Source organism: Mytilus californianus, unplaced genomic scaffold, assembly GCF_021869535.1.
Source record: "Mytilus californianus isolate M0D057914Y unplaced genomic scaffold, xbMytCali1.0.p SCAF_10, whole genome shotgun sequence".
Taxonomy (NCBI): domain Eukaryota; kingdom Metazoa; phylum Mollusca; class Bivalvia; order Mytilida; family Mytilidae; genus Mytilus; species Mytilus californianus.
Genome location: NW_026262582.1, coordinates 72657813 through 72676110, shown reverse-complemented (window position 1 = coordinate 72676110; position 18298 = coordinate 72657813). Strand labels below are relative to the sequence as shown.

The 18298-nt window shown below is 32.5% G+C and overlaps 1 protein-coding gene across 1 annotated transcript in view; it reads left to right on the top strand.

Moving 5' to 3' along the window:
- The first annotated feature begins 259 nt into the window (after positions 1-259).
- The window catches only part of LOC127718491 (uncharacterized), a 33161-nt gene continuing 15122 nt past the window's right edge, over positions 260-18298 (top strand). The window contains exons 1-8 of the mRNA XM_052224533.1: positions 260-287; positions 7437-7514; positions 8017-8571; positions 9576-9647; positions 10835-11389; positions 15433-15495; positions 16363-16632; positions 16961-17020. Coding sequence (XP_052080493.1) covers positions 275-287; positions 7437-7514; positions 8017-8571; positions 9576-9647; positions 10835-11389; positions 15433-15495; positions 16363-16632; positions 16961-17020 — 1666 coding nt within the window. The 5' untranslated portion in view covers positions 260-274. The remainder of the gene's footprint in view (positions 288-7436; positions 7515-8016; positions 8572-9575; positions 9648-10834; positions 11390-15432; positions 15496-16362; positions 16633-16960; positions 17021-18298) is intronic.

Here is an 18298-nt window from a genome sequence, read left to right as displayed (position 1 = left end):
GGGAATCCAATATGCCAGAGAACAATTTAAAAAAGATGGAAGACCAGGTGTGCCAAAGATTCTAATTGTGATCACAGACGGAAGCTCTGATTCTCCGCGTGATACGCATTCTCAGGCAGAATTGGCCAAAATTGAAGGGATTCGTATCCTAGCTTTAGGTGTCGGAAGACAGGTTTTTAAAGACGAATTGCGACAAATTGCATCCAGTCCGAGAAAAGTTTACACTGCGACCTCATATATAACTCTCCAAGGATTAGTATCTGAGATCAGAAACATGGTTTGTCAAGGTAACTATCGCTTTCTTTTTTAAAAGTAATAGTTGGACTTGTTGGTTCAGAATATTGTTTTTTTCTTAATTTCCCCCTTATTTTTGTAAAGTGCGTGGTTGTGTGTGTGTGTGTGTGTGTGTGTGTGTGTGTGTGGCGGGATGGTGGACATAGAAAACATTGGATTTAATATATCCATCGGTATATTTCTCCGTATGAGAAGAGAATAAGAAAGAACTATTTAAGGAGGAATGTACATTCCGCGTTATACATGAGGGTCTGATTGTGTCTACAGAATAAAGATTAATGGTCAAAATGAGCTGAATAATGGCCTAAAAAAGTAAAGAATAGAAAATAATAGGCCAAATTAAATAAAGAATAGAGAATAATGGGGTGCTAAAATATAAAGAATAGAGAATAACAGGCACAATTTATTAAAAATAGAGAAAAATGGCATAAAGAGTTAAAAAATACAGAAACGAAAGACCCCCATCCACACCCTTATAATTTGGTACTGATAGAAGAAGATTATTTGCTTATTCGTTATCTACACTTTTTTGGCTTTATATATATAAGACTAATAGTATGTTTTAAAAAAAATAATATTGTGAGGTCATTTCAGATTGGATTTTAATTAACTTGGTACTGATAGAAGAAGTTTATTTGCTTATTTGGTTATAATATTGTTTTGAGGTGTTCTCATTTACTTTATGATATATACAAAAGTATTATTTTTTTTGTATGGAAATAATCAATATATTTCTACCAAAAATAAATTGTAAAAAATTATTACACATGTTCATATCAAGAGAAAACAAAATCATCTGAAAACAAAGTTATAGCCAAATAAAGAAATATACTCCAAATAATTGTGTGTCTTTCAACATATGTGTTTGTGCATTTTTTTAAATCCAACCAAAAATAATTTTGAAATATGTTTTTGAAAAAGATTTGTTTTTATAAGAAATATATTGCAAACACTAAGTCTTGCACTCCACCCGCTTCCACTTTTGGTTATTCCCAGGTATTTTTTCTATGGAATTCATTTGTAAAGTAATAATAGACATGTTGGTGTATTTTTTTTTCTAATTGAATCATCAGTACTGAATAGTACAGAAAATATCAATGTTAAAAGAGCCATAACTTTTGAATTTGTCAATAGACTTCCTATATATGCATCGTCATGTGAGGATCGAGGCATAGTGTACAAAGCTTCATGAACAGAAGATGAAGCTCATAGAAGGAGTTGCTTTCAAAAATGCATCCTAACAAAGGAGCGTAAGTCTGGGATTTGTTTATACCAAGTTGTCCTGAAATGTGCACATCTTCATAATAGTATCTTATAGTGTACTAAGTTTCGTGAACATCTGATGAAGCAAATTGCAAGATTCGAGTTCACAAGATGCATACTACATAGAGAGAGTTAGGGGAGGATTGAGCTCGCCACATTCTTTATGTGTCTGTACCAAGTCAGGAGCCTGTAGTTCAGTGGTTGTCGTTGGTTCATGTCTGTCATATTTGTTTTTCGTAAATTGTTTTGTTATAAATTAGGCCGTTAGTTTTCTCAATTGAATTGTTTTATATTTTTCATGTCGGCGTCTTTGATAGCCGACCATACGTTATGGGTTTTTCTCATTGTTGAAGGCCGTATGGTTGCCTATAATTGCTTACATCTACTTCATTTGAAGTTGGGTGAATAGTTGTCTCATTGGCAATCATACCACATCTCCTTATTTTTATTAAAGTTTTCTAAGTACACAGGAGATAACTCTGAGATGTTTCAAGGGACCAGGATACCCAATCTAGAAACACATATTGATGTTAAATTAGAATCTCACAATGTAAAAGGTTTTATTGACATTTGATGAAGGGGGTAGGATGAGGTGCTTCATTCATGCACAAAATGATCAGTTAATCAATGGAAGAAAAATTTCTTCATGCTGCAAAGTTGGCACATATATTATAATCTGTAATTGTAAAAAAAAAATTGACTTGAAAAAAAAATTAGACTCTTGAAAAAATAAGTTGAGACGTGTTCATTCCTTTTAGATAAATAAGCTCATCATAGATACCATATAACCCCTAACCTTGTTTTCGGGAATTTTAGAAATGAAATACCGTCAATAGATTACATTTTATCTTACCATTTGTTTATAGGTTTCTTTCAAAATTGCGGAAAAACGTGTACATTTTAACTTCCCTAACTTATAACTTATTTGTATATCTATGTATAACAAATGGTTATAACCTCATTTAAGTGCACATGTTAAATACTGACAAAATATCCCCCTGACTGCATGTCAATAATGAGTATTTTAGTATTCTTATATAATTTGTTTTCACACCATAGTTTCGTATCAAAACCGTTACGTTCAAATGATATTCAGTAAAAGTGACATTTATTACTTTCTTCACACTATTTTTTCTGTGGGAAATGAAAAATAATTGTGTATTGCAGAACATTAGTTATCTAATTCAATTACAGAATACATAAAACATGTCCTGATCGACGAACATTTTACAAGATTTTCTGTCATGTTGTTATCTTGTTTATGAATTATTTATGTCATTGGAAACCGACTTTTGCTGATTTTTTTCCAAACTTTTTTTTAAATTTGTTTTAGAAACCTTGGCAAAGGATTTTTTATTCTCGAATTTCTTACTTATGAAGAAAGCTATTATTTCATTTGATAAAAATAAAGAGAGGAAAAAAGACAGAGAGAAAGAAAAATGGCCATGGATAAGTAAACTAAAAGAAAATATTATTGCTTTCAAAACTTGAGCATTATTTTCATTCAAGATTGACGATTAATGCCCATATGTTTATCTTCAAATATTGATGTTTAAAACACCACATTTGGAAAAAGACGTCATTTATGAAATTAAATTTCAGCAGCTAAATCCTTCGAACTTCCAAGCAGGGACCGAAGCGGCAATCAAAAACGCAGGACTTCGGGATAGTTCGGAGAGCCGACTACCTTGCTTCGGAAGTTGGATCGTTACGCAACACCCTCATAAACACCAGTGACCATGGTAATTAATTGATTAACCGTGTTATTAATTTCTACAAAAACTATCATTTACACCTTATTATATAAACTATCATAATTAATATTTTATAGTTTACAAAGTATTCTTTACCTCTATTAATATCACAATGAATAATTTGCTCGATCAACTTTAAAACACGAATGACATAATTTATTGTCATGTTAACATATTTGTGCATGATAGATGACAAGATACGACATAATTTACAATTTTATATATAAAAAATCAAAATAAAGAATCATGCATATTGATTTAAACATAATAAAAAGATACGTACAACGCGTTTGAAAATACCATTGGAAATTCATTTTGTGATTATTGATTAACATCGTTAGCGTTTTCATACAAAAATTTTATAATCTTTTTTTATTAAAGATGCAAAAATTGCAGAAGCATGCATATCGATTTTGAACATAATAAGAAGATAAGTACAATCCGTTTTAAAATACCATTGGAAATTAATTGTTTGATCATGATCAATACTATTGTAGTTTTCATAGTAATATTGAGGGAGTTATATTATCGGTAATTGATTACCAGATATTCCACGAGAAAACAATAACATACACATGACACAAGACAAGACAAGACAAGACAAGACAAGACAATATTTTATTTAAGTCTCACCTCTTCATTTTATTAAACATACAAAAAGTTAATAAAACATAATCATAAAACATACAAGAGCCACTCTAAAAACAGTTATGAGAGACTATCTAAAATGTATATACATTATATACACTAAAAGTAGCAATATAAAATACATCTTCTTTTCAATAAAATGTCATTGCAGATTTTGGCAATATAAAAGAACATATTTTCATCTGTGAATAAAAATACAAATTTATCGTCATCCGACAAATACATAAAATTAACATTAAAAAGAGATGCTTGATAAAACAAATAACAACGCAAATCTTCATACACTGGACAATTCATTAATACATGTTTTTCATCTTCAATTAAAAGTGTTGTTAAAACAAATTTTATTTTCAACTAAAAGACCTTCACACCTTCCAGTCTCAATTTTCAAAGAAGCAGTACCACTTCTAAATTTGGAAATGCACTCCTAAATTTTCAAGAAATGGTTTTTAATAAATATTTTTCTTCGTCAAAATCATTTTTGAACAGTATGTAAGTACGTAGTTTGCTACGCTTGTTTGACATTAAATCATTGTACCATTGTTCTTTAAATCTATTAAAACAGATTTTCTCAATATCATTTATAACATGTTTATCAATAATAAAATCAGTATTACAAAAATGTTCCATATCAACTTCTTTAAACTTTGTTAAGATATACAACAGAAAGTCCTTCAAACCTACATTGCAAATAATTGAAAACATTGCACCTGGAATTGTCGATTTTCAGATATAAACGAACTGTTCATATTATTTTTAAACGACCTGTAATCAATTTTATAACAACATGGATAAATATAAATTGTTCTATTTTTGTTCTCATATCCGAAGACGAATGTTTTGAATCTTTTAATGAAAAACAGTTAGAAGTTGATAAGGAGGGTCGATAAAAAGACAAAGATCCACACTCGCTCCATATTAGAGGGTCTGGATGGGGTTTACAGAATAGAGAATAAAGAGTCAAAAATTAAGAAATAAAGGGCCAACTTTACAAAGAATGTAAACAAATAGGCCAAAGAAATTAAGATTTGAACATTAGTCACAAGTTTATCATCAATAATTATTTGGTGTCAAAATTAAACATTTTATACTGATGTTTAGACTTCTAGATAATTTGTAGAACAAGTAGTGATTTCAATGGTTATAAATGACCTAAAAGGTGACAAACACTTAGATTTAAGTAGCCGACTTCCGTTTCAATTAATGTATAGTAGAGTCCATTGGGTAACATTGCATCGTGGGTAATTGCAAAAGTAATAGCTTTTAATAAAAACTTGTTATTTGGTAAGTTAAAGATTTTCTAAAAATCTTGTAATTGGGCAAACGGTAGCTTTATGAAGAAATTTTTTTTTTATAGTAGTAGCTTTTTTATTTCTTAAGAGCTTACCGTCTCACAGCTGATGATATGAAACATTGACAAGGATGTAATAATTAAAACACAGAAGTGTTGACCCAATTCTCCCTTTAGTTAAGATTTGGTACCAATAAATAGGTGTTCTTGTTTCGTATGGATTCATTTTTCAATGTATCATGTATATTTAGTATTTGTCTGTTTGTTTATTTTCGAAAAACTTGAATATTATCCCTGGTCCTGTTTCTGTTTTCTTCATGCATAGAGTCAATAAGTCGGAAACTTAGTTAAAAGAAGTGACGTTTGATCGTTGAAGAATGCATTTATATATTTCAAAAGGTTAGGTGGAATGGTTTATCTTTGAAAATTGCAAGTCTAAATCAGGAAAAATAAAATTAAAAAAAAGTTGTATAAATTGTATTTACTATGATTCCATATTTTATACTATTTTTTAGTACCAGTAAACAGCCTCTACCTATAATACAATCTGAGCCCCTCCTCAACTGAAGTCGTAAGCCTATATCAAATCTTACCTTACCTTCAATTAGCGCACTGTTCACATTTTATAAATGCTTAAATTCAGACAAGCTTTTTCCAAAGCTAATGCTTGTTAGTTGATTATGAGTGGTTTTCATGTGTGTGTGTTTCTGTTTGTTTGGCTGATAGGTCGTGAAGGACAATGTTCACTTTAGGCCAAATATGGCTTTAAAATTCAATTTTATCATAAAATATCAAAATGGCCATAATTTGGTTCTTAAATGGATCTATTTCAAAAGCCTTACTACTAGGTTAACCAAATCTCTTCATTAAGAGTACATTCTAGGCTTTAAAGTCAGCACATTTTAGATATATTGTCAAAAAATGATGATTTTGTGCATTTGTCGGACCTAAAAGCCTGAAGAAACCCTTGGCCGTAACCTAGGATCTAAAATGTTCTGAAGCCAAAAGTTGCCAATGATGAAATTCGCTTGACACAAAAAGCTGGATCAGGGATGGCGGCCAAAGTAAATTATGTTAAAAACTGTAAAGAATTATTGAAAAGGAGTAGGTCCGGTAAGGGCCGATTTTGGCCTCAAATTTCAGGTTCATATGACGAAGGATTTTGGACACTTTTTGAACACTTAAGTGTCTATTTCAGTTGATTCTATTAGTTTATGTGAAAGATTTTAACTGATTTAGTCATTAAAAACGCTCCGATCCAAGCTTAAATATGAAAAATATATCAAATATGCCAAAAATGTCACTTTTCAGATGGTTTTTGTCAAAAATGAAAGAGGCCGCATCCGTGTTCATCCTCAACCTTTATATATGTTATGTATTATCATCAAATACAACTTACATTTCAATATTAAGAATGAACACAAATGCGGCCACTTTCATTTTAGACGGAAACCGTCTAAAATTTAACTAAAATGCTAAAATTGTGAAGATTTCAGTAATTTAGCCTGACTAAAGGATGCTAGTACCCGATATATGTGCATTGTATTGTCAAAAACAGCCCATATTTATGTAGCAGAAGCATTCTTCTTACCAATAAATAACTTTAAGTTTACATTTTAACAATTTTTTAAAACTGCTATATTTTGGGGCCAAAAAGGGGTCTTACTGGACCTACTCCTTTGATCAAATCTGACGTTACAACACACATAATGCATACTTGAGGGGTTATTTCTTCGGCTTTTTTAAGGTGATGTGCCAAAAAGAAGTTATTTTGTATTAAAAGTCCAACTATTTCTATGTGAAATTTGTAGTATTTTGGCCTGTTTTGAACAAAACATCACATTCTTAGGGCCAATTTTGACCCTTCGTGAACTTACTCCTTTGACTCTACGCAAAACAATAACGTTCTTCCGGTACACATGACACCAACCAATTCGCCATTTCTGAAACCGAGAGATTGTGGGTAATGCCATTGCTGAGGATGTTGTTACCAAAAATCAACGTCTTGGTGTACGGTTTTTAAAATACTACCCAGTACCATACAATATGTAACTATGGCAATAATTGATAAACAACTTCAACGTCATTTTCCGATCTTGAATCAGAATGTAAAAGCGTTAAGGTATATAAATCATGTACGTTTCTTACTTTTATATTTTCAATAATTTTCAATCATTTTTTTCCAGTAATTACAACCACTACAAGTTCACCTTTGCCGACACAAATGGTAACTCTTCCGTCGATACATGTTGCCAATCCTAAAGGTAAGTCTCGGCTACTTCTCGTATGATGTGATGATTTATTCAATAAAACAAATGAATGAAACAGAAGACCTAATATTTTACAATGTTTCTTCATCAACTAAGATGCTGCAGAAAATATCAGGGGTTTTGAAAAAGGAATATTGTTTAATTCAAGTTCAAATGCGAATTCAAAACTTCATTGTCAAATAAATCAACTTATATGATTTGTGAAAAAAAGGAAATCCAAAATAAAAGTTGGAAAATGAATAACAAACACGTATAAATGACACATTATGTATATTTAAAACAAACTTATGATTAAAAAACAAGCTCCTTACCATTAATATTGTTGACCGTTGAAGATATGTATGATTTGTCAAACAATAAAATGTATGTTTATGTTTTATTTTGAATTAGAAAGCATTTCCTAAAATAATGAAAAAATTAATAAAAAGGAAAGGAAATAGTTTGTAATTGTTTTCCTTGTTACTTCTGTTAAAACGTTTCTTACTTTGTTTTGCAGATAAGGTTTGTAATGTGCCTGGAGACATCGTATTTTTAATTGATGGATCCAACAGTATGAGCGATGCGGACTTTCGGAAACAAAAGAATTTTGTGGCTAATATGATAGATAACTTTGAAATCGGAAAAGAGTTTATACATGTTGGTATTGTGGTATTTAGTACAGTGATTGGTGATATAGTCCACCTACAACCGTCCAGATCAAAAGATTTATTGAAAATTTTAGCAAACAATTTACGACATCCGAAAGTTGGTACCAATACAGCGTTGGGTATTGAACGTGTGCGTAAAATGATGCGAGAGGAAGGACGTTCTTTTGCCCCAAAAATCATGGTCGTTGTTACCGATGGTCGATCTGCCTCGCCCGCTCTCACATCCTTGCAAGCATCTTTGGCCAAGGCTGAAGGACTAACTGTTATTGCTATTGGTGTGGGAAGTGCCATGTTCAAGGACGAGCTGGAAAATATTGCCAGTGACGGAGGGAAAATGTTCCAGGTGACCAGATTTCAAGATTTGGAATTGATTATAAATGCAATGAGAAATTTGATTTGTCAATGTAAGCATCTTTTTAATTGGTCGCCGGCAATGTGAGAAAAGCCAGTATTATTATATACTATAGTTTATGATACCACTGTGTATGATACACTTATAGAATTTTTAAATACATGCACTAGTCAGTGGTTGTTTCGGTAATACCTCATTTTGCTTTTCAATAATGTATCCAAATGCACAAAGGGTACTCATGAAAAACGCCAAGGATAAAGAAGGAAGTCAAAAGGGTGATAAATTCAAAACCAATTTATACAACTGTGTACAAATGATCAAAACAAACGTTTCTTGAAACTTTTTTTTATTTGAACCAACGTGTCAGGATTTGATTTATGTGGATTTTAGCTGATGTAAATATCAGCTCGATTAGATGAAAGATTAAGATTTTATGATCAAATGTGTTCGGTCCTACAAATGATGTACTTCTGTAATTTCAAAATGATAGTCGAATCACAGAAGTTTTTTTCAGCTGGTTACACTGTTACAATGTTGACTACCAGTTTTCCTCAAAATTTACCAAAAAACTAGGTCACGGTCTCATTGTCCAAAGTTAGGTATTGCTGGACAAGGAAATTTAATGACCATAAAAGTATTTTCGGCAGGTGGTCAAATGCAATTATGTCAATCCTTAGATTTGTTATGTCAACGATTTTTTTATGCTTTTTATCGGTATCCTTTTTTTTTAATGACTTTTATTCGCTCAAACACGATAAAAAAAAAGCTATACTGGCAGAGGATTTGTATGTTAAAAGAAACAAATAACGTCTTTAATTAATCCCTCTTTTCCATTTCAAATTAATAAAGTTTGCGCAATGATTTGACAATCAGTATCCCATGTGACATTACGCGGTGCGTTCATTTCGATTGAGCATCTAGTTAAAAAAAAATGAAGATTTCTACTTTGGGTTGAGGGTTCGTTGCCTCATAATTCTATTTGCGATGCCAGATTTCTTACTTTACAAAAGAAATAAATTTTATAAATATGATCGTAGCTTTCGATTTCTTTTCTAGCTATAACAACAACAACATCAACGACAACGACAACTACAACACCGGCTACAATCAACGTGCCTTATCCTGATGGTAAGTTTATATGAGGGTCTGGACGGGGTTTACTGAATAATAGCCAAAAAGTGCGGAATAAAGGGGGGAAATAGAAAAAAAATAGAGCAAAAAAAACTACAGAATAGAGAATAATAGGGTTTAAAAATATAAAGAATAGAGAATAATGGACAAAATAAATTTGGAATAGAGAAACAAATCTAAAAGATTATAAAGAAAGAAGTGAAAAAAAAACCATCCAGACCCTTTTTTATGGGGCGTTTCAAAATGATTTTTTCTCTCTCCCACATGAAAACGATCATCAGTGTTCTCATTGCCAGTTTAAGTATAAAAAGTTCAATATAAAAATAAGAAGATGTGGTATGATTACCAATGAGACAACTCTCCACAAGTGTCATGCACTTGTCTGGAAATTTTAATTTTAATTTGTTTTTATTAAGAAATGCACATTTATACCCCGAGGGATCGAATGCAAACGAGAGAGGTCCAAATTGAAAAGGTGATTCCAAAGTCTTTAACAATTTCATTGTAAAAAAATGTCTTTTGAAATTGAAAAAAGGAAAAGTGGAATAATTGCCAATTAGACAATTATCAAATAGAGTTCAAATAACGTGGATTTAAAAAATTATAGGTCAACATAAGGCCTGCAACAATGAACAAAACCCATACAATATAGTCAGCTATAAAAGACTCCGACACGACGAAACTGCAAGGGGGTGGTTACTTACATCCAGAATCTACATAATCCGTTAATAATAATACTGAAAGAATATCCAAACCGTTCGATCAAACAATAGCTCTGATTTTATTTGAAATCATCATTTTATTCACGATTTCCCAATAAAATTTGTGTCAATGCACTGTTTGCAAATACATGTATATTTGAGAAATTTGCCAAAGACCGGTTATTATACATATTTAGATTAAATAACTCGAATTGATATCACGCGATATCCAATTCTCACTCGTTATGAAACCTATTCTGTTTCAGATGACTTTTCCATGTGACATGTCATTTAAAAAACATTCTTCATATTTTCTTAATAAACGAAAAGATATCTTATAGATCGGCATGGTATACAGAATGTGTTTCTTGCGAAAAGGTACTCTCGAACCCAAAAGCTAAAAAAGTTACAAACCAAAAACCTTCGTCGCAGAGAAGCAGAAAGTATTTTGATATGGCGATTACAGTAATTCTTATGTTTCAGGTCTATTTTGTGACGTCGCTGCTGATGTTGGTTTCGTAATTGACGGGTCAAAAAGTATATCCTCCGGGGATTGGCCAAAGGGACTTAATTTCGTTTCTAACGTAATAAATAACCTATACATTACCCCGGAGGGTATACATGCTGGTATAGTAGTATACAGTACCTTTATAAACGAAAAAGTTTCTCTGAACCCCTTTAAACCAAAGCCGTTGTTGATGGCCATGGCTAAACGTTTGAAACAACCAAAACAGGGAACCAACACCGCGTTGGGTGTTGATACTATGAGACAGATGTTCCGGAACCAAGGTCGATATGACGCACCGAAAGTTATGATTATTGTCACTGATGGAAAATCTACAAATCCTGGACAGACTAAAATCCAAGCCGCGAGAGCAAAGGCCGAGGGTGCTATTATAATCACAGTCGGTATCGGTGGCTCCAGTATGTTTAAAGATGAAATCCGTGACATCGCTACCAATAATAAATACTTTGAAGTGGCAGATTATAGATCGCTTACAACCATTATTCAGCAACTTAGAGATTTAATTTGTATGGGTAAGTACATCTATATGTCTCGTTTTACAAAGCTTTCAAGCGGACCTGTAAAATCGTTCTCCTATTCACGTTTTAGTAAGCTAAATCAACAACTATTTTTGTCCATTTCTATCATAATTAGAGAATGTTTAAGTAATATTTCCTTTACCTTTGATACTTTGTTTTTTCTGTTTGCGTTTTTTTTTTTTTGGGGGGGGGGGGTGAATCGTTGATATCATCTGTAATACCCATTTTATCACCCCTGTTTTCAATAGAAAATTTGATTTTCGAAATTTACATAACACATGAAAAAAATCTTTATTTTTGATGAAATAGAGCACCTGTTTTACCTCCATATTTGGACATCTTTGTCCGATAAAATATGACGTTAAAACCATAATGCACAATACATTTTAAATTTTTACGTGTCTTCCCCCAGACAACACCTGCTAATATTATTAATTTCTGTCCATATACATGTACTATGACATTATGATTACATGTATTTTACGCCTGTTAGACAGATTGGTATTACAGTTATTGTGTATCGTCATACGCCCATATAAATGATTATTCTGTCATCTGATCACAAGTTCGCAGTAAATCATTATCCCGCAGTTAATTTCTCTACGGGCATCAGTGATTAACGTTGCAAAAAGGTGAAAAGTTTCAAAGCAAGAAATATGTCTGTCATATTGAATAATTAGTTAACAAATGCCTTTGAGATGATTTTCCTACACTATGTACCTACGATGAAGTATAGTTATTTGTCTTCGCAAAACAAGTTAAATGTTTGTTAATTGTTTTAGGCCACACTAAATCTATTTGTGGTTATTTCTCCCACAACATTAATTGACACACAGTTTTAAAAGAAAACAATTTCCTCGCATCCGAGATAAATGGCCTCCGAATTGCTTCCTATTGTTGAAAAATAAGAATTATAAGAAACGAAATTGTAGGCCGCTCACGCACATATGAGGGTGTTGATGGGGTTTACAGAATAGAGAATAATGGGCAAAAAATATAAAGAATAGAGAAACATGGCATAAAAAATTAAAGAATACAGCAATGAGGGACCCCCATCCAGACCCTCATATATTTGTCAAAATATTGATTCCAGTTGTGTTATGAAATATGCAACCTTTTTATTCAATCAATATCTTTTTTAATTTTTTTTCTCCAGGAAAACAAAAACCTAACTTTTCTGAAATTTCATCTGTCTCCATAAAACGGAAATTAAAGGTTTTTGTGGCCAAGATTCATACTTTAACAAATTGTCGATCGTTGTCGTATAATTTGCATACTTATGTGGTGAAGGCAATTTATCTTCCATAAACTAATCGATATAAAGAGTAGTTTCTCTCAAAAAATGTAAAAATTCATCATCGAGTCTTCAACTTTTTGTCGAGTATATTTTTTTTTAAAACATCTTAATAATCAGTCAAACAAGTGTTTATGTGGCTTTCAAGTATTAACTTTTTTTGCTATCGAAATAGGTGGTGAAAAAGTCTTTCGTACATAAACATAATAAAATGTCCGTGTTTTCAATGACTCTGATATATTGTACAGATTTGTTTATAGTTTGTGTTTAAGATTAAACAAAAAATCACACAAAAAAAAATAAAAAAGAAGAAGGTTTGGGAAACACAAAACAAAAACAACGGATTTGACTGCAACAAGTAATATATGGAGTTTTGTATGAGTGGGTACCCTTCTCCCACCTCCCGCCCCTATCTCCCACCTCCCACTTTTAGAATCTTGTTTTCTCTCCCACCTATTTTATGTCTCCCACCTCCCCCCCGCACGTCCCTCAAAAGCTGTCCACCCCTCTTGTATAGTACCGGAGAAGTTAGCCTCTACAACGCCGGCACTTAGTGAGCCTACTCTAAATTATTGTTGATGTAGGGATGTTTTTTGCCCTTGTAATGTGACAATATCGTACCAAGGGCCAACCGTTTTTAACGTCCCTTCCGAAAACTTATATCGTGTTTGATCTTCCACACAACCGATGACTATCTTGCAGGCAGAAGGGGCTCGTATCCCTTTATCTGTGAAGATGGGACAAATGATTGTATAGAAATGAAAGTCTAAATATAGTATTTTGATCATTGTACAACGTGCCGCGTGTAAGTTTTTGAGAAATGAATCAGGACTTAGCTAATTGATTAACATGGAATATGAAATTGCACAATTTAATGTGTCTATAATAAACAGTGTACGTCAATGCCTTAAAGGGAATTTTCTTTGAAGTCTACATGTTTGTTCGACGATTAAACATAAAGCAATATTTTACAATATCTATTTAACTTGTTAAATACACATAATAATATATCATCTTAAATTAAGCTGTTTGTCTTTTCCCAAAAAATTTTTGTTACTTCAAGTTGAAATGACACGTGAAGGCGTACAGAGAGGTACATCTTGTTTTATATTTCTGATCTAAACAAGAATCGTCGCACTCTATGTCGGAGTTCGTTTTCAATAAGAGTTCGCATTTTTGTATCGTCATTTGTTAGCAGTTAAATTTGACAATGAATAGTCTAATGAGTCCACACGAGGCAATGCGAAACGTGTTTTATTTAAGGATGTTCGCTCCTCTGGGTTTTTGAATTTTTGTCAGATGTTCGGAATCCTCTGGTTTTATCCATGTAGTACCTTTAAATTTTTTTGCCCATTAACCCCTACTTTTCTTTCCATAATTTGATTACATATAGTTTTAAATGTCATCTTTGAAAAAAATCCTTGTTATTTTTTCGTCGTTTTTGAAAGAAAAAAGATGCCAATGTTAAATGTACGAAAAATCTAGAGAGAATTATTTCCCGCCAAATTTTCAATGGCTTATATCTCGAAAAGAAGCAAACGGACCCTTCATTTTTTTCTGCTTTTTTAGTTTCTTTAGTCATATACTGTCAATGTATAACAGTCTTTTAAAAAGCTTGTTATTTTGAAACAGAGTAGCGAACATCCTTAATATAACCATTTGAATACCATACTTCATTTCATTTGTGTTTCTGTGATTTTCAGGGTATGGCATGATCATTTGTTGGATAATGGACACCCAAGTGTAATTTTAAATGTATTATTTTTTTCCAAAAGTACTGACTTCGTATTGACTTGATGACATCAACAAAAGAGATAGTGCACTCAGAATAATATAAGCAATGCTACTTTCGACTTTAGTTTTGTAATGTACTACAGTCTCCATTTCAAATTTGCAGTACGTTTGCGAGTGGGTGTGGTAAAAAACGGGAGTTTCTTTTGGTCTTGTCGAAGAGCCAAAAAAGTTATTGTTTTCTTTTTGCGTTTAGATATGGAACCTATTCCCCAAAGTTTCTTTATTGTAAATTTGAAACAATTTACGAACGCCATAATTGTTTTTTCTAATTGGAATGTCTGTGCCGCAGATAAACAGGGACGACGTGGTCCGTTCGTCGTAGCTACCTTGCTCCTTTTTCGCTTTTACCCATTGCAAATTTCCTTAATGTGTATCAATCTTTAGTCTGTGTGTATGAATCTTAAGTCTGTGAGTTTCGATATTTAGTCTGTGTGTATCGATCTTTAGTCTGTGTGTATCGATCTTTAGTCTGTGTGTATCGATCTTTAGTCTGTGTGTATCAATTTTTAGTCTGTGTATAAGGTGTTTTGTGGACTTCTGTTTTTTTGCTTTTTCGTCTTTTTTTCTTTGGTCATTCTATTGTCTGTAAAACTTCGATTTATTGTTCTTGATTGCTCCTTTGAATCTTCAAACTTTAGTATCGCGTATCAACTATTTCTTTGCACGAAATAGCTCTCTTTTCATTTAAATTGTCTCATGGATTTTCGTTTTGGGAATATTTTAGTTGCATTCATGTACGTCTCAAACATTGTTCTTAAATGTAATAACATGTAAAAGTTGAAAATGCTTCACATCAACTTTCGTTTTGTCTACACATGTGCATTTTTAGACAAGTGTGCGTTAAATCATTTAATTTGAATATTATCTTTCATGTCATACATATGTTATTTACTAAGGTGCATTTTATGAAATTAGAATATACACTTAAGTTAACATTTTTATATTTCAGTCATAACAACAACGCCTCCAGCAATAAGCACAACACCACAACCACCGCCACTGCTGCCACCAAGTATGTACTGTTTACACTCAAATGTATACATTTTAACATATTGCCTGGTTAATGTAGACTATTATATCTCAGTCTTTAATTATGTTAGGTGCGTTCGATTCAAAACTTAGTTGACTAGGATTGTCAGTTTTCTTGTCGATGATGGTTCCATCCGGACAATCGGGCTTCCTCCGCTAATTAAAAAATTGACAACCACGATATAACCAATAGTGCTGGAAGTGGCGTTAAACACCAAAAATCAATCATTCAATCAACAAATCTGTAATAATGCAGCAATTAGACGCACAAGTTTAAAAATTATTAGAATTGGAACAGAAAGCCATCTGCATGCGCATCGTTCACTTAAGTTAAACTGTTCATGATCAATTATTGGAAAAGATCGTTGTCTTCTTCTCCCAATAAGTTGACCAATCGTGTCAATATAATATGCTTAATACACATGTTTAATTTTTGGTTATTTCGAGCTTAATAACTTAATACAAAATATGTATTTGACATCTTATACCTTATCCATGTCTAAGTAAAAGGGTCATAAAAAGACAATGTAAAATCAACAAAAAGTCGTCTTTTAATACCTTATGCATTCTTTTGTTTAACAAAAAGACATTTCTAAATGAAGTGAATTATTACAAAGTGAACTAGTTGACGTCAACAACTGTAGTTCGTTAAAAATCACTATCGTTAACGGGAAAAAAACGCTTACTGTAACTCAAAAATACCATGTGACGAATTATATTATATAATTTTTGCTTATTTGACACTATCGGTAGCAAAAAAGGGCTTTTGGCGCTTGACAAAAAGGCCATTTCTAACCTCTTAAATCTTTGAAATACTTTTATAGCCATCGCTTACATTTCTCTTTTTTAGTTCCTGGTTGTGACATTCCTGCAGAAATCATGATCCTCACTCACGGCTCAGAAAATATCAATGAATACAACTGGAACAAAAATAAAGACTTTATAGTAAGCTTGATAAGGAACTTGAACGTCGGTAAAACCCAGCACCATGTCGGATACGTTGTATACAGTAACACATACGGCGATACGATTGGATTAGAACCGTACAAGTCAACCTTTGACCTGACTAATATGGCCAACTCGTTGATACATCCAGGGAAGGGCGTCAACACAGCCATAGGTATGTTTATTGTAATTGATAAAATACAAGTCAGAAAAAGTCAGAAATCGAAAGTTGTTTACTTTCGAGGAGTTAGCTTAGCTTGAACATGTTGAAGTCTTTTAATACAATTCTACTGAATGCAAATATGACAAAATGCAATACAATCAGACCAACCGAAGATGAATCTTACGAACCCTCTGACCCGTAAAAATCGGCAAAAATTATCGATGTTTGCCAGTAATTCATAGTCCGTACATATGATAATCTTTTTATAATTATTTTCAGTTTTCAATTGAAATATTTGGTAGCATGATAGGAAATAATTTCTATTAATTTTTAATTACAGGTCTAAAAAAACTAAGAGAAATTTACAACACACAAGCACGCACGAAAGCACCTAGAATAGGTAAGTGCACTTTTATATACTCTTGTGTTTTGTTATAAAGTTGCCATGGTAGTCTTGTGGTGGCGTAGTTGACACGAGAGCGGGAGTTTGTGGGTTCGATCTCCAAAATCAAACACTTGAAAAATTGTATTTGCTGCTTTTTGGCTTAGCACATGGCAATTGTATACTCTGGTGTCTTGATATAATAACTCCTACGGTGGTCTCGTGTTAGCGTGGTTGCCACGAGAGTGGGATATAGCGGGTTCGATCCCCAAAAACCATGACTTGAAAATTGAAATTTGCCGCTTCTCGTCTAAGCACGTGGCAATTAGGAGTAAGAGCAAAGACTGGTCGGTTTAATATGACCGATAACTTGTAAACTAGCACATTAAAAATCGGGATCAGAATGTCAGTCTTGTTTAAAGCAGGGTTCATATTTATATTACATTAACATCTCGTCGTCCTTACAGGCATGTTATATTTGCCACTGGACGTCAAACACCCATCAATCCAAGTTATTTAGATAATAACATGTTGGCAATGTCACGAACTGGGAAACAAGTACAACATAAACACTGTAGTCCCTAGATGTTGGTTCTCTTTCCCCCAGATATCACCGCTAACTGTTAAAAGAAGCTACTTTAATTTATTTCGAATGTCAAAGGGAACAATAATATATTATATATATATATATATATAACAGACCCATTTCCTGAAATGCTTTGATCGCTAAAGACAGCTTAAGTCTCTTACTTGAAAACTGCCGCGATGGTCACGTGGTTCAGACTTTAAATCAAGTAAAATATTTTTTTTTTTAAATTAAATTAGAAATATTTTAATGGGATATCTCTGAAAGGGATCCCTACTCCTTTTTTAATTCTTGCAGTTAGAGTTTGATTGCACACTAAAAATAACCAAAATATACGATATATATAGCTTACAAAAAAGGTCACCGAAAGGTTGACCAATAAGATTAGCAAAATTTTGAATAAAATAATCTGATCCAAACATGATACAATTTATTGAACGATCTGTAATAATTATAGGGGGCATCTGGGTAACAAATTAAAACAATACTTTATAAATTTCATGCGTCTGAAACGCTTTTCTGGATTAGCCTTCAGCAGAAACGCTCCAAACCGAATATTTGAAAGCCAAGGATGTATAAGTACCGAAATAATTGAAGAACAATATGTCTAGAAAGGACCTAATAATAATAGCCAAATCCATCTAATTGCCTGAGGGAGTTGAAACCTTAGTTTCAATTCACTTTTGTTTTACCAAATTATATGAATTTTC